Source organism: Pleurodeles waltl, chromosome 2_2 (genome assembly GCF_031143425.1).
Source record: "Pleurodeles waltl isolate 20211129_DDA chromosome 2_2, aPleWal1.hap1.20221129, whole genome shotgun sequence".
NCBI classification, from domain to species: domain Eukaryota; kingdom Metazoa; phylum Chordata; class Amphibia; order Caudata; family Salamandridae; genus Pleurodeles; species Pleurodeles waltl.
Window position 1 is genome coordinate 69,456,581 of NC_090439.1, and position 21,093 is coordinate 69,477,673.

General features: G+C 44.9%; 1 protein-coding gene across 2 annotated transcripts in view; it reads right to left on the reverse strand.

Moving 5' to 3' along the window:
• Positions 1–21,093, reverse strand: part of ANKS6 (ankyrin repeat and sterile alpha motif domain containing 6) — a 389,890-nt gene that overhangs the window by 55,340 nt on the left and 313,457 nt on the right. For both annotated transcript variants that reach the window (XM_069219478.1, XM_069219477.1), the window contains exon 14: positions 1,317–1,433. In XM_069219478.1, the coding sequence (XP_069075579.1) occupies positions 1,317–1,433 (117 nt within the window). The remainder of the gene's footprint in view (positions 1–1,316; positions 1,434–21,093) is intronic.

Consider the following 21,093-nt stretch of genomic DNA (forward strand, 5'->3'; position numbering starts at 1 on the left):
TCAGAATTCTATCAACCACAATAGAACCTGACGAAGTTTCAACAGAAACTGAAAGTGTCAATCCATGCGAAATACTTCAAAGGCCAACTTCTTTTAGAAGAGGTTTCAAATGCAGTATACTTGCTTCTTTGAAATGGGGCATTTTGTAAGTTCACAGGATTATCATTAACTCTCATACAACAGATACAAAAAAACACTAGGATTACTAACCATTACCAATACATTTGGTCATTCTTAAGGGGTAGGTGTAAACTCTTCTTCAGAAACAGGCATTGAGTGTCTGGGGTAAGTAAACAGCTCAAAAAGCCAAAATAAAACAAGCAAGCATGTTAGTGATTATTTTCATAGTAACATGCTATATCATCTTCAAATAACTAACAATTGCTAGAAAGTTGGATATTCTGACACTAGATAACGAAATGGAGAAACAAACTGGAATATAGATTGCTACCAAAGAATAGATCTCCACAAACTCAGAAGAACATGGTGCAGCTATATAAAATAAGGACTGCCAACTTAATAACATTTGACAGTCATAGCCTCAGCCACAATCTTTAATAAGCAAAAGATCTGCGGAACACCCAAAGCAGGCGTTCCGCATCTGTGCTGCAGGCTCAAGTATTTAGGCAGGCACTTCTGAGAACCACTGGATACACCAGATAGAGCAAATTGAGTAATTTTATGGTAGAATCCACATGGTTCTGTAAGCTGCAAGACAATATGCTTTTAAAGGCCAACCGCACCTAGTCTATAATGACGAGATCTTATGCATCCAACAAGACATGGCAAGCTTTTTTTCACCTCAGGGAGAAAACACAATCTTAAAATCTTCTTGTACATCGAACAAGATCAAAAACAGCTTGAGTGCCAATACATACTCCTGCTTTAGACCATTTGAAAAGAATATCTTTCTAAATAATGTGCCCGTGGCATCTAGCTGTACCGGAACCCAATTAGCAGGGTGCAATGTATTTGGTATGTGGTATAAATACCTGCAAATGCCCCATTTAAAATGTTTCTACCAGACAATGGCACAATCGATCATTGTCAATGCTGTTTGGTGCCATGGCTATAGAGAAAGAAAGTTAAAATGATTATGTAAAACAATACCACAATCATATTAATGAAGCCGAAAGTGAAGAACAGATGGTCCAACTACTATAGGGGAATAGGGGAGAGACAGAGGAGGAACCAAGGTCTGAACCTTAGCAAGTAAGAATCAGATATAGTAGTCAATACTCAAATACTGCAATAAAACACAATGTGTCTCTATTTTAAATTGATGCTGTTTACAATTCAGGTCAATACTTATTTACCTTTCCCGCGTTCAGTTCTGAAATTGCTGCTAGAATCTGCTGCCTAGATCCATTGGTTTTAATACCCAATTCATCCAAATCTCCATCAGTGAGTGTGAGGAACGCTTCCATATCAATCTAGAGGAACAAAAGGTAAAGACTTTGTATTAGTGAAACTACAGTGAGGATGGACTAAGTAACATTTAGATTTCTCAGAAAAACAATGACAATTGTCTGTACAATGTCCTTTCACATTCCTTCCAAACCAATTTACATTCTAAATCCCTGGATGTATCTCGGCATGGTTAGCAGTGACCAGCTATAAAGTTCAAATATGTATACCAGTAGTAGTGAATGAAACATTCTCTAAGCTGAAGTAAGCTGTGTGCATTACGGAGGATGGGGTAAAGTAAAACATGTTACAATTTTATCTAAAATAAAAAAATAAATGAGCAATAAACACTAACCCACACATCAATTACATAAAAAAAAGAACAAGTATTGAGGAGAGCTGAGCAGATGGTAAAATGGTTACATTCTTGTAAACTTCTGCTTTGCAGTTCCACTTAAACATCAAGCCACATACTTGTTGGTTGGTTGAGGGCAGCGCACAGATTTTCCCTTTGTAACAGTCATGACATTAATTGGAATACGTAGCAGCAGATAAGGTAATGAAGCTGATGTTCATCCATCTTAACTAAATGATGCAAAAACTGTAATATCCTTTTCTTACAGAAGGGAATGTTTGCTCCTCCCACAAAAGAAACATCAGTGCTTTAAAATGCGTAGAGGATGACAACGGGACTTTCAAAAAATGTTGTAAGTGGTAAAAGTCACCGCAAAAGAATAAAGAAAGAAAAACAAAAAGATTAAATCAATTAACACTACAGTGGTGAATTGCTCTTAAGATGAAGAAAGTAAACGGTATTGAAAGCCGTGGCAGAATGGCATTAAGCAGTATGCGTGGTGTATAATTTTACTTTGACAGTCTGAATTGCCAACTAGAACAAGATAGCATACAGAATAGGAAAATTAAGGCAGTCTGTGCCACTAAAGCATACACACCCTCTAGTGAAATTTTTAAGCAAAGACAGTGGGGGTCATTACAACCTCGGCAGTCTTGCAAAAAGACCACCGAGGCTGCGGGAGACAGAATACCGCCATTGCCGGCGGTATTCCTGGCTCCCTATTATGACATTTCCGCTGGGCCAGCGGAAATGTCACATCAACATTGCTGCCGGCTCGTAATAGAGCCGGCGGCAATGCTGATGTGCAGCGGGTGCAGTAGCACCCGTCACACATTTCACTGCCCCAAATTCGGACAGTGAAATGCGCGACGGGGCTATGCCTGGGGGCCCCTGCACTGCCCATGCCAAGTGCATGGGCAGTGCAGGGGCCCCCAGGGGCACCCCAAGTCCCCTTACCGCCAGCCTTTCCATGGCGGTGTTTACCGCCACGGACAGGCTGGCGGTCGGGGGACTCAATCCCCAGGGCAGCGGTGATGACCGCGGATTATGACCGCCAGGCGGAAGCCTGGCGGTATGTTGGAGGGGCCGGCGGTATGGCCGTGGCTATTATGCCATGGTCATAATTGCTGGCGGAACACCGCCAGCCTGTTGGCGGTGTTACCGCCACCTTACCACCGGCCGCCAGGGTCGTAATGACCCCTATTGACTCTCAAGATACCGATCCATCATCAGAAATAGGACGGTCTCGAAACCATGACTAGTAAAAGTTTAAAAAGTATTCTTTTTTGTGTTTCATTTACAAAGGAGAAAGCTGTGCTTAGAGTAAAGGGTGTGGCATGATACCGATTGTGAAAAAGTGCTTGTCATAGGGAAGGTACTGTTCCCATTTTAAATGCCATTCTCTTGAGCAATAAAGCTCATGAGGATATTCTGTGACAGCTACTGAAGTGTATGTTGTTGTGATGGACAACAGTGTTCAATTGATGATCATTATGCAACTTATTTGCATGCAGTGCATTAAATATTTCCACCAGAGGAAGGGATGCCAGAACTGAAACACATTTCATAAATAATACTTTGTGTTTCTGAGCCTTTGGTTGAAAACATTAGGCTGCAAGTGTGAAAGCTCAAGATACACAGTCAATGACATTACTTCCACGCTGCACTATAATGTTCTACAATACTGTTTGGCTAGTTTTGGGGACTTTTGATACCAAATGGAAAAGGTTTGGAAAGTTCCAACCTGGTACCTGAGGATTTGCAACATGATGTAAATTATTTCCGGAAGAAAAATGCTTCAGAACTAGAATTTCCTTTATGCCTCGTTCATATAATTTGCTCATGCATTTTTTTTTATACAGCATCCTTGTATACAGCTGAGGTTTGCATGCCATAAAATGTTTGAACATAAACAGATCGACAATTCAGAAGCAAACATAACATCAATTCAAAGTGGTTGTAAACTCAACGATTTAAGCAAAAGCACCTCAATCTGTCTGGTAGCAAACTGTGAAAACAGTAATCTACTACCCTTTCTGCCTCCAGAATTTCTCTCCCTAAAAATTACTATCTATGTGTTAGTCTTACTACAACTTAATCACAGCAACATTCTACTACCAGGCTTGTCTACACAAACGTTGTCAGGCAAGTTTCTGCAGTACTGCCAAAATAAATGATGACCTTAATTTGAATCCTGTTCACTGACCACAGAGCTCTAACGTGAGTTCACATCCTCTTAAATCTACAGCTCCCAGAAAACGGACACTACTTTTTTATAAGAGAGTTGAGAACGATAGAAAAAGGACTACTCCTCGAACTCAGAACAGTCAATTTAAACCAGAGGCACAAGTTCATGGCTACTAAGGATCTACATACCACCCTCAATAAGATTGGTGGGGACAATTAAAGCCTACTCTGACCAAATGTGGAGTAACTGCTTACTGAATGTTGTACACTTCATTTACATACAACCCATAAAGCAGCAAAAGAACAGAATGGGCTGCTTAGTTCACCACGAAGCATGCATAATGCAGAGATGGATGCCTCAAACAATGTTCAACCTGCAAGATACATGAGGCAAAGAGCAACTACAAGAGCAGGGATATCAAGGCTCAAAGAAGACCTCCTTTCGCAAACACCAGGATTATGGCCTGACTATCCTAAACCCACTTGGGAGGCAGGAAGGCCTTGAGAGAGACACGGGCCAACTCAGCGGTGATAAAGAGGGTGCGCTGGAGGGCTCACGGTATGACGAGGTAAGGTTATTGAAAAACAGAAGTTCAAAGAATAGGAAGATTGCGACCTGCAGGTGGCCCAAAACCAGGCTGCAGCAAATCACTCTTCAAGCAGCCAGTCATCAAGGTACAACAATATCAAGATCCTCAACGTCAGAGGATATGCTCCAAACACCATCAACTTTGTGAAGACTCAAGGTACTCTTTATCCCAAATGCCAGGAAAGCAAATCGATAGGGTTTGGAACTCCCAACAAATCATAAGTACCTCTGTTTGTGTGACCGCAGGATCAGTGTGTGAAAATACACATCCTGCCAGTCGTGGGATACCATCCCATCTTCCAGCTCCAGAGCTAAGGGGACCTGTCAGAGGCAGACTATTCAGTTTCTCTTTGCAGAGGAATGCATTCATTATGTGAAGGCTTAGAATAGGAACAAGGCTCCATCCTTCTTGGAAACAAGGAAATAACAAGAATAGAATGCATTCCATGTCTCGTTCTTTGGAATCATCTCCTTAACCTCCATGCTCCGAACAGAGAGAACCGCCTGCTGCAAAATGTAGGCACAGTCGTCCATGGAGACACATAAGGCCTTTTAGTGGAGGTCCTGAAGATTGTTGGGCAGGGCTACACCTTTCTATTCCTTCACAGTGAAGGAATAGAAAGGTGTAGCCCTGCCCAACAATCTTCAGGACCTCCACCAAAAGGCCTTATGTGTGCTCTCAAGAGCAGACTAAAGAAGCTGAAAAGGCAGACCCCCTGTTACAGCCCCTGAACCTGCAGTATTGCTTGCACAACTGGTATTCTGGGAAAGCTAGCTAGTCACAAAAATCGGTCCATATACTGTCCCTCATTGAATCATTCTAGGACAGAGTCTGTCTTGTCGCCAAAAAGGAGAGCACCATTGAAACAAGTCCATAACATTCACTTGGACATCACCCGAGAATCCAGTAGACTGCATTCAAGCATGGTGGCAGATAGCAGTGGAGAACCCTTAGACCTGGTGAGTACCATCTAATCTACTAGTCAAATACTCCAAAGGCGCTAAAGAGGAAGCAGAGTTGGAGTTCCTTTCAGAGATCGCCTTGGTGATGGGTGTGATCTGCCTGGGGTCGGCATCAACGGTTGAAAAACGGTGGTAACACATCAGAACGCTCCATGCATTAAGGCGGCACTGGGGACCAAATCTAGTGCTAGTACCTCTGCCAAGTCCAGCTCCAAAGTTGACACTGAGACACAGGTTGGGGGACAAATATACCATTCCCGTGGCCTTTTGACAGCCCTCGTGAAAGACCTCACTAAGGAGTACGTTTCAAATATCTGTCTGTTCAAGGCAAGCCAGAGTAGGACCTGGGGCGTTAGTTGAAGAGACACTGCTTACGTTGGTGTTCATCAAGAGACAGTGCCATGAAAATTTTAGACTCCTGTTCCTTGATGGCCATGACATGTTGCTACACTTCACTCAAGGCTTCGAGTTATGCAGGGGCACAAGCACTAAAAGAGATGCTGTGTGGGTCTGACAGCAATACCAGCCAGCCACAAAAGTGGCATTGCTTAAAGTCTGACAATTTGGAAGGGGACTTTTCTCCCTATTTAACACTGCAAAATAACATCTAGGGAAATTCACTTCTAGGAAAGCAACTCTGAACCAGTAATAAATGGCACAGAAAAAAAGGGACCAACTTCACTGCTATGGGGCGTCACCTTGTTAGACTCCATTGCGTCATTTATCTGGTGGTTTCTGAAGCAGTGGCACAACCTGCTGCTGCGGGAGAGCTTTTGCAAAGTTTCGAGATCCAGTCACATGCCTGGAGAAATTTAAGATGTGATGAATCCAAAGAAACAAATATTAGTCAGAAAAGAAACAATGACACTTTTAATGTTCTTTCATCGACTCATGCACATTATTATGATTTATAGTTTTATGCTTTTACTATGTTGTATATTTACTGACTTCTAAATGTAATTGATAACTATTTAACTACTAGTCACCATTCCTTTGCATGTCTCACATATCCATACGTCAAATATATTTGCTAACTTTGCTAAACAAACTGGGGACATCTGGTTAAGGTATAGAACCCAAAGAAAACACTATGGCCCTGCTAGGCATCAAGGTGAGCATGAAGAAAAAGGTAAGAGAAGTGAATAATCTATTGGTAACCTGCATCCACAACTTCATGATCTCACAATCCTGATACAGCTGAAATCTTGGCTCTGACCACTTCCACTCACAATAAATCTCAAGGCCCCAACAACTAGACAAAAACTGATCTAGCTTGGCAAACACTTTCAAATTACAGACTTGGTCACGTCAGGGCAGTAAAAGGAATGCTTCCTTTTCACAATTACTAATGTATCAGTACAACTTTCTGCCTCCATGTGTTGTGTGCTCTAAGGCTCTATGATGCCAGCCTTTTGTGATTTTGTTGTACAACCCCTTCCTCCACCAAAATATTTACCTTAAGCTCTCAACCCATTTTTGCTAAATTCAAGTTGAACCAGATATCCTGAGATATAACTGAATTCTGAAAAAATATACATAGCCAATAAAAGCCCATTAAAATAATAGGAAGAGCTGAGCATAGGCATGAAAACAAAGAGCCAGTTTTTGTTTCATGCCAAAGGTTAATCTGTTAAAGAAATTGCTAGACATAAAGCAGATGGGAGGGGGAGGCGGGTGAAGAGAGAGAGAGAGAGAGGCAGAATGTACACTTTAGGTGGGTTGAAATAAACAGCTTGTAACGAATTTTAAATATTTCTTTAAATGCAAGCCAAGCACACCTTTCTCCCTTACTCTGATCATCACAATAAAGGGCCACTTATTGGTGGAGGCTAAAATTGAAATATTTCATGTCAGCAATAGCCAATAAATGAGTTCAGTTTTTTTCAACTGGACTAGGAAACATTGTTAAGATTGCTTAACATTTTGCTCTGTTGAAAAAAGTGATGACAACTGGAAATTCAAAATGTATTTTTCTAGCCATCACCATGAGACATAGACCTACGTATTTTATCTGCAAACTCACTTTTCTAATGAGCCTCTTAGTGTGGAATTTGTTTTGTGTATTTATATTTTTTACCATTTCAAGTTTAAGAAATGAAGAAAGGATTTTCACACTCGATTACACAGTAATATAAAGTGTTTAAAATTAAATCACATGATTCAAAAGTTCAGCTGTTCCAGATTCTGACTAAAGATGATATGCCTCTCCATTTAACATACACTGTCAAAGAGGAGGTATGGGATTTCACAGGAAAATAGATAGGATTTATAAAAAGGGCAAAGTCTGTCAGGATAAATGTGAAACCAAATGCAGTTTTCCCTAGAGTTAAACAGTACAAACTTTCAAAAGAGGCAGAAGGAGGAATGAAGCCCGTCACAGAAAAAATGACTGAGAAAGGAATTTTGCAGGAAGTGCTTGGTAGTCCTTGCAATTTCCCTTAATGGGCATTAAAAAAAACGAGTGGTAAATGTAAAATCATGCAGCATCTCAGAAAAATAAATAGAATAGTATTTCCATGTTGTCCAGCGGTACCGAAACCTCCAGTAATTTTGTTCCAGATTCTAACAGATGCGAAGTGGTATTGTCGTTTACTTATGTCAACTGTTTTCTATTCCTTTGTATGAGGACAGCCGATATCTTTTTGCATTCCAATTCCAAAATAAAGTTCTTGTTTGGTGTTGAATCCCACAGGGGTAAACTGAAAGTCATTCAATTTGTAGTGAGATTCCAAAGAAACTTTTGGAAAATTAGCAGTTACCCTGTAACTCGGTCCTGGTGCAATATATAGATGACTTACTGGTGGCATCGAAGTTGAAAAAAGACTGTAAACACAATACAATTGCACTACTGAATCATTTAGAGATGGTCCCAAGGTTTTCCAACAAAACACAATATTGTAACAAATAAGTGATTTAGCTTGGTCATCACATTGTGAAAGAAGCCAAGCAAAGTCTCAAAAGAACGTGTTTCTGCAATTTCGAAGATGGGTCCTCCTACCACCCAGAGGGAGGTGAGGATGCTTCTGGGAGTTGTTGGCTACCATTGTCCGCAGATTCCCAATGTTTCCTTTATTGCAAAGCCTCTTGAAAGGCTTACCCACAGTGACATCAGAGACCTGGTACCACTGGATGACACGTTTGGAGGCCTTTTAGGTTTTAAGAAAACAAGTATGTAATGCACCCACCCTTGTAATGCCTTACCATAATATGGAGTTTTAACTCTTCCGCCATGAGAGAAGCTAGTGTGCTCTTTCAGTATTCACTCAAACATGGTGGAACCATGAAGCCAGTGGCCTACTTATCAGCTGTGTTAGATCTAGTAGCTGTAGGTCTGCCTTGTTGTCTGAAAGCAGCTGCAACTATTTTGAACTCCAACTGAACAAAGTAAAGGAACTGTGATAGGACATATGTTATTTGTGTTTTTTCCTCATTCTGCTGAGATTTTGCTGCCCGTACACAGACTCAGCACATGACAGTACAGTAGTCTGACCAGATTTGAACAAGTCATACTAGCAGCTGAAAATATTTAAATTAAAAGATGCCATTTGGTAAATACTGTTTCCTGTTTCAATGAAGAACGAAAAGACAGGAGTGATGATGATGATGAACCAGAGCATGACTGCATAGATGCCACAGAGTAATGTGCCAAGCCAATACTAGATATTAATTTCCCTGGAAGTGGCTTTTCTGATTTTGTCTGCATATGGTTCCAGAGGCCAATATGGAGCGTTGAGGGCTCCTCGTGCAGCATGTTCCATTTCTGAGACACCTGAAGCATCATATCTGCCAAACGTAGAATCAGTGTAGGTGGCAGAATTGGTTACACTAAAAAGTGCATGTTGTCCTGTAGAAGACTTAAATATGACAATCTACACAGAAAGCTAAAATAGTTTTAGAGTGGTCCATGACTTTTGACAATTGTGGTCACTAAGGGGTTTTATGACATCCATCAGGACTCCTATCAGGAACAGTTCTTACATACTTAATTTGTTGGAAGCTGTACAACAGCCAAAGGAGATTGCTGTAGTCATGTGTGATGCCCATAAGGCTGGAAAGGATATGGTCACACTTGGAAATAAATATGCAGGCCAGGTGACCAGATACTGTGCACCTGAGAATAAAACTGAGATTAAATAAGCAAATTACGATTCAAGGGACTGAGCAAAATGAACGAAATGAAATTGTTGAGGGTTCAGAAAATGTAAATTACTTCTTGTCGAACTAATACAGACATCCTTGTGTAAATTGAGGTAGGTCCAGAGGGAGCACCAGAGAATGAGAAAAAGAAAATGGGAAATAGGTTACAAGAAAAACTAATAAGACCTTTGGGTCAATCCGGAGTATAAATATATCTTACCTGACTTAGGTGGTCATTATGAACTCGGCGGGAAAACCCACTGAGTTTGGTGGTGGCAGTCAACAAAAGACTGCCAGCGTGCAGAACCACCCGACGGCCACATAACGAAGATTCAGCTGGGCCGGCGGGCAGAAACAGTGTTTCCGCCAGCCGGCCCAGCTGCATGCAGGGCCTGAACATTGGCGACAATGTAGCAGTGTGGCGGGTGCAGCAGCACCCGTCGTGCATTTCACTGCCCGTAAATCGGACAGTGAAATGCGTGACAGGGCTGTGCATGGGGGCCCCTGCACTGCTCATGCCAAGTGCATGGGCACTGCAGGGGCCCCAGGGGGGCCGCGAGGCACCCATTTCGCCAGCCTTTCCCTGGCAGGTTAAACCGCCAGAGAAAGGCTGGTGGAACCTGAAACATTATCCGGCGGGCAGACCTGCTTGCAGCGCTGCCCTGTTGGATATGTAACTTCACCATCGCCAGGCTGCCTGGTGGCGGAAACCTGGCGGAGTTACAAAAGTGGCGGTTCTGCCACATTTATTATATGGCGGTCTGGACATGTTCGTAATGAGGGCCTTAATGCTGAATTGAAATGCTAGGTATTAACAATCAGTCACACATAAGAAGAGACCCCAATACAAAAACATTTAATAAATACTGATCAAATTCTAAAGCGCTGCACAGAATTTGTGCCAAAGATGCTTTATCAGTCCAAAATAATCAAGGAAAAAGGACTGCTGTCCTCATGAACTACACTGGCAAACAAGAATGCTCATTTAAGAGACTTCAAGTGGATTTCATTGACTGATTATGATGGCGGCCTCAATTTAGACTCCCTTCTTCGAGCAAGTGCTGGTCCGAAGCTATGTGGCACACCCAGGTGAGGCCGCCCTGCAGGAGGGAGTTGATTAAATCTTACAAACCCTTCCATGGTCCCCATAAACTGTTCCAGAAGTCCAGTGCCCAGGGTGGAGCTTACAACCACAACCTGGGTGCAAAGCGAGGCAGCAGAAAGCAACGCGGGGCCAAAGTGCGAGGCAAAGCTGGTCTGAGGCACACTCCCAATCTGGGGGAACTCCAGCCTGTCAAGGACCCAGACCCCTCCCCCTACATCATCTGCAAAGATGTGAAAACCACAAGCAAAGATTACCACCCAGCAAATCAAAATAGATAAATGTCAACTCCATTTAGAAGGTACCAGAAGTAGCAGACACCACACCATCAAAAGTCAACCCATAGCAAGTCCTACAAGCTATCTGTGAGATGCGCTCCACCATGGAAACACAGATTGTGTGAGTTGGACCAGAATTGAGCCTACTCCATCAGGGACTAAGTAAAGTTGCAGATAGGGTCACAGACACCAAACAGTGCATCTCTACTGCAGAGGACACGTTACAAACAACATCCATTGATGTCGCCTGCCTGGGAAAAAAAAGCGAGCTACCTCGAACATAGGGTGGAAGATGCGGAGAGTTGCCTACGAAGAAACAACCTACACTTTGTCAGCATACTGGAGGGCAATAATACAAAAGCAATCCTTGCAACCTGGCTTAAGACATAGATGCACTTTCAACATACTTAGTCATTAAAAGGGCACATAGATCAATGGGGAACAGGCTAACTCCAGGGGGACGCCCGCGGGCGATGATTGCCAGATTTCTGAATTATGCTGACCAAGATATCATCCTGGGGTAAGGAGATTACAGATCCGTCTCATGTTCAGCAGTTAGCATTTACCCGAACTATACACTACAAGTCCAAAACCAATTGAAATCCTGCTCCGACACTAAGCTAAAACTGAGAGACAAGCAGCTGACATTTGTGTTACAATTTCCAGCCAAGCTAAAAATCATGCAGGATGGAAAGACTCACTTCACTGACTTGCCAAAAGTTGTATAGGACTGGCTAGACATCTTTTCCCAGAAGTAGAACCCCCGATACGGCCACAATGTACAGCACTTTCCAAATTCCTTCCTGGAAGTCAATGGCATAAATTAAAACATTAAGAGAGGTATGGTATACCGGTACCTCAAAAGGCAACATCCACCAGGATACTACTTCAAGAAAGGCATCTCCTGGGCAACAACTGTCCCATCCTGCCCAGAGGTAGATTTAATAGAGAGTACCACACTGGCTACACCACATCTAGAGGGACTGCCATCCTAATTCATAAGCACTTCCCTCCACATGTCACAAATCACAACACTCTTGGCAGATTCACCATGATAGACGGACACACAGGGAAAATGCTGACATTCGCCTCTATTTGTGCCCCACCCCTTACACTAATGGACAGCACCCTCTTCACACTGACGAACATCTTGTTAGAATCTAATAGTGGATGCACAATTATTAGAGGTGAGGTAAATGCGGTAATAGCCCCAGAGTCCGACACTGACTGCCCACACCAATGAATCCAAGCTATTAAACAAATGGGCCAATTTGCTGGGGCTCACTGACACCTGGCAACGGCTGCATAATCAAGTAGCCACGTGTTCTACTCCCACTCTCATAGAAACTCCTCAAGGACAGATTACTTCTTTATGACCTCAGTTGACACCCTCATGTTAGCCCCTGCAAGCATAGTATCCCGAGTCCAATCTGATCACGCCCCAATAACAAATACACTCAAACAACCCAACGGAGGGTAATTCGGTCTTTGGAGGTCGAACACCTGGTGGTTGAGACACCTCCTACACAGATTCTCTCCAGCACCACAGTGAGGACTACCTAGACATTAATAATGACTTGGTTAGCAGCTCACTCATTCTGTGGAGACACTGAAAGAAGTCCTGAGAGGACAAGCAATACCCTACCAGATGGCAGCTAAGTATAAAAGGCACTGTGAAATAGCAGAGCTAGAAAATGGCACAGCCGATGCTGAAGGAAAGCTAGAAGACGTGTCAGATAATCAAGCGAGGCATGCAGCAGAAAACATGAGGCTTATGGTATGCCACAAACTACTTGATCATGCCCCAAGTGCTCCCACAGCGTCTCAATATAACATATATTAAGTCAGAAACAATGCAGGGAAGCTGCTACACTGGCTGGCCAATACAGCACAAACCCTATGCCTGGTGCCAAGCACCAGACTAACTATGCCCTGTACTAGCACTGATTACAAATTAAGAGCGCAGGAATTTGCAACCTACTATAAACAGTTATATGCATAGTGACCCATGCAGGCACAATAACATATGCACAACATCGTGGAAGGGTTGATGCTGCCACAGCCCACTGATATAGACAAAGTTGTGAAGAACCACTCACAGAAGCTGAAATATTGGCAGCTATTCAACCACTTCCCACAGAGAAAGCACCTGGCCCCAATGGTTACCCCTTGGAATTTTTCAAACATTTTCCCTCATCACACCACTGCTTGACATGCATACAGAAGCTCTGGACTCGGAAGTGCTACTGCTAGCTAGGATTTCTATCATCCTTAAGCCTCAGAAACCTCCTGACCAATGAGATTTATCCAGGCCCATCTCCTTACTCAGTATTTTTTTCCATTTTTTTTGTGCTTTTTTATTAAACAACTATACAGCATACTACTTTTTCATACAGAATTAAGCCCCCGCCTCCGAAGAAGCTGTACACTTGATCCATCTCCCAGGTCGCTTGACCTCCAAGGGCCCCATATCTTGAAAAACATCTTCAGGCAGCCTCTGGCTTTATATGTTACTTTTTCTGCCATCATGTAAAGATAGATTCTTGCCCTCCATTCCCTTATTGTTGGTGTCTCTGGGGCACAATAGTGTTTTGCCACATCTGCCTTGACCTCCCCCAGGCCCAAGTTACTGAAGAGGAATTTGGGTTGTGGTATATCTATGTCTGTAGGTATTCCCAGTAAGACATACTTAGGATCTGCTGGAATCTCCTTCCCCTAGTATTGTCCCCAGTTCACTCAGAATGTTAAACCAGTATGTCTGGATGCGTGGGCAGTCCCAGAGTGTATGTCGAAACATTCTTCTGTCTGCCCGACACTGTAGCCAGCTTGGTGATGAAGCCCTCCCAAAGTTGTGTAGACGCGTCCTGTCATAATATATCCTGTGAAGGATCTGAAATTGTATTAACCGTAGTCAGGTTTTAATTGCCACCTCTAGCGAGTGCATTAGGACTGCACCCCAGTCGGTGTCATCCATGAACCCCCAAATCCCATTTCCATTTCTCCCTCAATTTTCTTAAAGTGTCTGGCATGTTATTATTGATTGCTTTTGTAAGTCCAGGAAATTACTTTCCCTTCCAATTGCCCCTGGAGCACTCTCCCCTCCAATGGGGCAAAATCAGGAAGTTCTGCTGGGTCAAGTTTCTCTGCCTGCCAGGCATGCATGAGTTGTATGTATTTACAAGGTCTTGAGGGGTTCAGGTGGTATTCCCTTTGCAGGGAGTCAAACGCCTTAAGCCTTCCATCCTCAAGCAAGTCACAGAGTTTGGTAATCCTGATCATGTCCCATGTCCCGAAGCCCTGGAGTTTCCCAATCTCCTTCATGCGAGAGCCCTCCTACAGGAGGGTTTCTCGTGTGAGCTTTGCAAGCAATCTCACACGTTTACCTGTCTTCATCCCGACCTCTATGGTCAACTGAGTGGGCGTCCACAATCTCTTTACCCCATCACCCTCTACAGTTAATGTAGGTGTGATTTACGTTCAAACCGGCTTCTCTCCAGCATGTATGTGGGGTGATCCCCAGGCGAATGTCATTGATAACGAAGAGTTCCGCCGCTCAGGAGTATGCCCGTTTGTAAGGGAAGGCAATTCCCCAGCTGTAGGGGTTGTGCTGGAGCACCTGTAAGGCCACTCAGAGGTGTCTCCCATTCCACAGCAACCTACGGACTTCTCCTTCGACTCTGGTAAAGCTATCTTCCAGAATCTTAACGTATGTATTTTTAAGAGCATACAGTAGTTTCGTTAGGGTGATCATCTTGTACACTGCAGCCCTTCCAAACAATGTTAGTGGCAGGTTCCCCCAACTCTCTATAAAATCCCACCAGGACCGTCTGCATGTTTCAAAGCTTTGATCCTGGTCTAGCGTTATATATCCTTAAGAATTTGAATCTCTCCTTAGCTATACGCAGGTTGCCTGTAAGTTCCGGTTGCTCCAGTGTGCCTCCTACCTGACAGGCTTGATTTGGACCAGTTAATCCGGTAGCCGGAATGGGATCCGTAGTTCTCAAATATTCTAAACACCCCAGGCAGGTTCTACTTTGGACCGAGGATGTATAATAGGACATCGTCCGCATACAACAAGATCCTTTCATCTCCTCCTTCCCCCTCTTGTATGTGAAAGCCCGAAATGTTGGGGTGGGAGCGTACAACGCAGGCCAGAGGGTCCAACGTGAGGGCGGACAACAGTGTAGAGAGGGGACATCCCTGTCTCGTACCCTCTTGATGGAATAGTCCACCGACGTTATTCATTTTACTCTGATCGCACCACTGGGTTTTTGTATAATAGTGCTATTTATACCAGAAATTTGAGTCCAAACCCAAATTTCTCCAGAGTTTGCACCATGACGGGCCAATGGAGCGTGTCAAATGCCTACTTGGCGTCCAAGGACAGTAGTATGTGGGGTTCTTCTCCTGTTCACACAGCATCCAGGCAGCTGTGGAGCCTGCAGAGGTTAAAACTTGTTGACCCCTTGGGCAGAAAGCCTGATTGGTCCTGGTGGATCAGGGGAGTTATGACTGCTATCAGTCTTTTGGCGAGTATCATCGCTAGAATCTTTGTCTCAATGTTAAGGAGGGAGATTGGGTGGCAGGAGCTGCATTCGATGGGGTGTTGCAGCCTTCGCGATCACGACTACTGTGGCTTTGCGAAGATCTCATGAGAGAATACACAGCTCTCAGGCTTCATTAAACATGTTAAGGAGGTATGGACTCAGGATTTCAGCTTAAGGAGTTCTATGGGAAGACCATTAGGTCCTGGTGTCTTTCCCGGTCTCAGTTTACCTCTGGCCTCTTTGACCTCCGACAGGTCCAAATACCTTTCAAGAGATTCACAGTATTTGGCCAACAAGTGCGGGACCTGCACACCCGCCAAACAGTCCTTTATTTGGGATGGGTCTGCCAATGGGCACACTCGGTAGAGCTCCCTGTAAAATCTTGCAAATTTGTTAGCTATCCCCTGGTGAGTATAGCAGCTTTCATTATTGGTACAATGTATCTTGTGTACCTATCATGCCTCTATTGCTCGCGTCCCTAACCACAGTAGTAGTCTACCTTCCTTATCTCCTGCGTTGTACATGCGATGTTGTAATGCTAGCATCTGGGACTTTGCTTCACTGTGTGCCAACGCATGATAATCCTTATGCAGGAGCATAATCTTACGCTGGGTGTGTGGGTCCGCGTCCTTCCCCGAGCCCCTTTCCAAGTCCAACAGCTGCTGTTCCAGGGACTCTATTTCTAATTTCTCCCTCTTCTTCCTGTTGTTGTGTAGCCATTTTAGCTTTACACGTTATTTTAGCAAACTAGGCGTGCCTAGATATATTTTATTCAGCTTTGTTTTATATTTTAACATTAGCCACATTTGTGGTCTTGTTTTATTTTCTCTATCTAGCTGTTTTTCACCTAGGTCAGCACTGCGTTCTTAAGCAAGACATTTCTCTCCCTCTGTGCTTTCCTCAAGGCTACAGAAAGATAGATTGCTGGCAAAAGTGGTACGCTTTGTCTCCACTGTTCACAGAAACATACACACTCTTACGTGGGGATCCTTTCTTGGAACATCTGATGTTTTATTATAAAAACACTACTTTGACCCATGTACGTTAGAGGGAGATTCCAGCCAGATGACCACGACTGCTGATTGCTTCGCTGCAGCTGCTTGTGTAGACTACCTGCTTCCTGGCCGAAATAGAAACAGTGTCTATCTGGACTACAGGCCTCTGCTCAGGTATGAAGGATGATGTCTCACATGGGGAAGCTGTAAGGCAGAATTAGAGCTTAACATGCTGTGCTCTAACATAGCTTAGGTAGGAACTATCTCTACAAACCTTAGTGACAGTATGGTAGTATTATTCTTGTGTTTTACTCTCCTTGTCACAATTTTAATCTTATTGTGCTTCATCGTTTTAGTTATTGCAATACACGCTTTACTATCTACGATGCAGTTACTTCAATAAAACTTTACGGAACTATACTCCGCCTCTGATTGTCCATGCATATGTGAGACTAATGTAAATGAGAGAAACGGATGAGATCTGAGTGACCAAGATTCCCCTGAGGAGTCATGTATGTCATGCGCCAGGTTGCCCCAATCATCCCTGCCCTGGGTGGAGATGAGGCACTGCTAGTTAGCGGGAACAAACCCGGATTAGGCAGACAGGCATCACGTGGTGCGGGAATAGACTCAGTCCCCCACAGTACAGGTGATTCTGCCGCCCAAATCCAGTAATCTCATTAGGATAATGAGAACCTACGTGACACTGTAAACTATTATATTCTGCACCCTGTCCAAGCTCTGTCTTGTAGGCTTCCCAAAGCATAATCACGGACGTAACTGAGTCCTTGTTTTCATTAAAGTACAACTCAGTCTTCCACTAAATCTCATGGGCAATCGTCTCGTCCTTCAATTCCTAAGCATTCAGCATCCAGCACTCCCCCCCCCCCCCTCCCAGGCGAGGTCCACTTCCAACTGCGAGCAAGAGAGGTGAATGTTCAGACAGCCCTCTTGCCAGGGATTCTGCCTCTTCCTTTCTCCCACTTCCCCTGCTGGGGCAAAGATGTAGTCTAGGAGAGAGAATACCTTGAGTGCTCCTGAGAAGTAAGAGTATTGTCTGGCCTGCAGGTGGTGGCGGCGGCACCAGTAATCTGTCAATCACAGCAAACCCACAAATCCAGCCAAGGGAGTCGCCTGTGTGTGTATCGGTGCAGGATCAGAGCAATCTTTCTCTGAGCTAACCACATCATTAAAGTCACCCCCTTTCAAGTGAAGGGACAAGCTTGATTCCAGTACAATCTCTGTTATTTTATTGAAAGTCGGATGTTATAAGCGTGGTGGGGCATAGATACTTGCCAAGGTCACCTCCTTTGAATCCCACAGCCCTTTGACAGATACATATGTCTTTTCTATGATAAATGGGGGAGACCTTCTGAACAGAATAGCCACCCCTCGGGAGCCAGTAGTGATTCTTGCGTGAGCTAGCAGGGTATATGCCCCTTTGTCTAGGAAGCTACAGTGGGAACCCCTCAGATGGGTTTCTTGAAGCAGCACCATGTTTGGCCTGTGTCTCTTTATGTATGTTGCTACCAATCCCAGTTTGAACTTGTTGCCTAGGCCGTTCACATTCCATGACATGGCCGTTTCTCTGTGGTTATCTCTTGCTATTTCTTCAATCGTTAATCCTGTGTGTCTCTATTTGGGCGTCTGTGTCGTGTGGTCCTCTATTGTATCTGACACTGAATCAAGTTCGACTTCATGCTGCGCACCCCAACTCCCTCCCAAATGTGTTAGGAACTTGACCAAGAAACTCCCCCATCTTCCTCTGTAAGCATGGCTATCCCTAAGCATGTTAAACTACTCAACAGAGGGACTGGAGAGGTCTGTAGCCCCTCCCAGCCCTACCTGCTATTACCACTAAGTATAACTTGGTTGGAGCCAGATGCCCCCGTGTGCTGCGGCTAAGTGTTTTTTTTTTTTTTTTTGTAGTGGACCGGTGTGTCTGGATGGTGCACGGACATGTGTGAGGGCCCCTGGATTGTCAACAATTCTGTGATCTATAATGTCTCTGCTTGGCCGGATGTGTAGCTGGCGGAATCTCTGGTCCATTGGAGTCACGCTCCAGACAGTCTATGGCAGCCGCCAGAGGATCTAAGGTGTTGGGTGCCCTTTCTTGGTCTATTCCGGACAGGTCACTCGATGGGGACATTGTCATGCTGATCACTTAACTTTTCTTTGTGGCTACTGATTGGTCAATGTCTGAGTCCGAAGGTTGTGTGGTGTGTCGGACTGTTGGCTGGGAGGACCACCATCTTGACTCTCCCCTAAGCCTCCTCTCCAAAAAGTACTGCATGTTCGGACCTTTTACGCCCTCTGGGAAACCCACGAATCAAAGGTTGTTCCTCTGGGTCCGGTTTTCGGCATCCTCCTGTCTCCACACCACATCTTTGTATGCTTGGATATTCGTGTTTCGGTTGAGGAGACCCTCTCTGCCACATTTCGAAGGTCCTGTTGGAGAACCCAGCCCCCCTCGGGATGACTGTACGGCTAGCATCAGCTCAGCATTCTCCGGCATTACATGCGCAGGATGTGTCACAGTATCCTCAGTGTATGTGTGTACAGGGGAGGGGTGACCACTCTTGAGTATTTGTCCAATTTCCCCTGACGGGGAAGTCTCAGATCTTTTTCACATCTCATAGCTTCCTTTGTGACCAATAGTCCATCTGTCTGTGTTTAGTGTTCCGGACCTCTTTGCAGCCAAACTTTCTACCCCCCGAGTCTCCTCCCCCTCCCCAAAAGGTCAGTGTGGTTCGGGGTCTTAGAGTTAGTTTGCCTATTTCAACCTGTCTGCGTCTCCCGGTTCCTGCTGGTGTCATCTTGAAGGGCCCCTAAATCACACACTCCCAGGGTCACTTGAGTCACTATCTGTTGTCTGTTGTCCTGGCTGGCCTGGTTTGTGGCTTACCACTTTACTGAGCTCTTTACACTTTTCACACTAGTAACTGGTTCAAGGGTGCAAGAGGGTTCCGGCCTATGTGTGCCCCTTATGTGATATTTTATTATGAAGGTATATGACGGTTGGGCACCAGTGCTAAGACGTCTGCCTTTTCCCTGCTCTGGTCACAGTGGTGTGAATGAGGGCGTCCCCGATTGCCTCCATGGATAATGTCTGCCACTATGCATCGCTGTCGCTGGACTCATCCCAACCAGTGTCCTGTCTGGGGTGGCTTTGCCTTACTGCACAGGATGTGGGCCAGGAGCAGGAGGTGCCCAGTGAGAGGGGGGAATTCCCTCTCCTCTCCGGTATGGTTCCTCCTTGCGTCCATTCAGGGCCCATCATTATCTGCACCTCACCCTGGGTCTCTCCCGGCCATCCGTACTGTTTCCAAGAGCCGGGCCTCACTTCAGCCACGCCTGCGCCTGCCACTTGGTGTGGTTCACGGGATCTCAGCGGGGCCCAACGGCCCGTCTCCTCCCGCCCCAAGGCACTGACACGACCCCAGGGTGATGTTGCTAATTCTGATGGGCCTCTCCCTACGCTTGCGCCTCCAGCTTGATCTAGTTGGTAAAACTGGCATGGCCTACCTCCATTACACTGGCGGCCGTCCCGCTGCCCGTAGTCTCAGGCTCTCTTTGGGGTGGGGGGTATTTGTAGAGAAATCTTGAGACAGTGTTCCTCTGATCTCGCACCCTCGCCCTGGTTGTCTCCTCGCTACTATTCCTAGGAGCGTTTGGTGGGCACCTCCAGGATTCTTGCGCTTGCGGCAAACTTAGGGCACTCCGTATCTTCAGTCCGCTGCCCCCCACATAAGTGTGTACAGCTCTGTGCAGGAAGAGGAAGCCCAGCCCAACGAGGAACATGGCATTCGCGGCCTACTCCTCCCCACGGTCACTTGCTGGGCTCTGCCGCCTCTTGTGCCCCGCTGATGCTAAGTGCCTCTCTTGAGCCGAGTCTCCACCGCTTAGTATTTCACCTCCACTCCGTTTGGCCACGCCCCCTTACTTACTCAATATTGAAACCAAGACTTAGCAAAGGTGCTGGCGATGCGACTGGCAGGGTGATCATGGCCCTGGTAGACCAGGACCAGAGTGGATTTAAGCCAGGGCTTAGTACACAACACTGTCTGAGATGACTAAACATTACATTGGCACTTCAGACCATGTTTCCATTAATATATCTCGTACTCTACTCTAGGCTATGAGCACGAGCCAGAGTTAACAAAAAACTCTATTCCAAGCTCCCAAATTACTCAGGGGAAACAGACAAAGATGCTCTTTAGCACGCCTATTCTTTGCCCTAAAAAATGAGCCTCTAGCGGAATGGATCAAACACAAAGCACAAGTCAGTAGCTTCAAATGGCTGAACTGTCATGAAGATAGGGTATCACTATACACGGACGACATTCTAGTCTATATTAGTAATCACAAAACTTCCCTTCCTAGATTGACGCACATGCTTCAAGTCCATGCAGATGCCTCTGGACTCAGGTGGACTTATTCCATTGACTATGCCCTTCTAACAAGGAATCAGAACGATATACGGGTTATCGCCAAATTACAATTGGTGGACCAACACTTCAAGTACCTGGACAT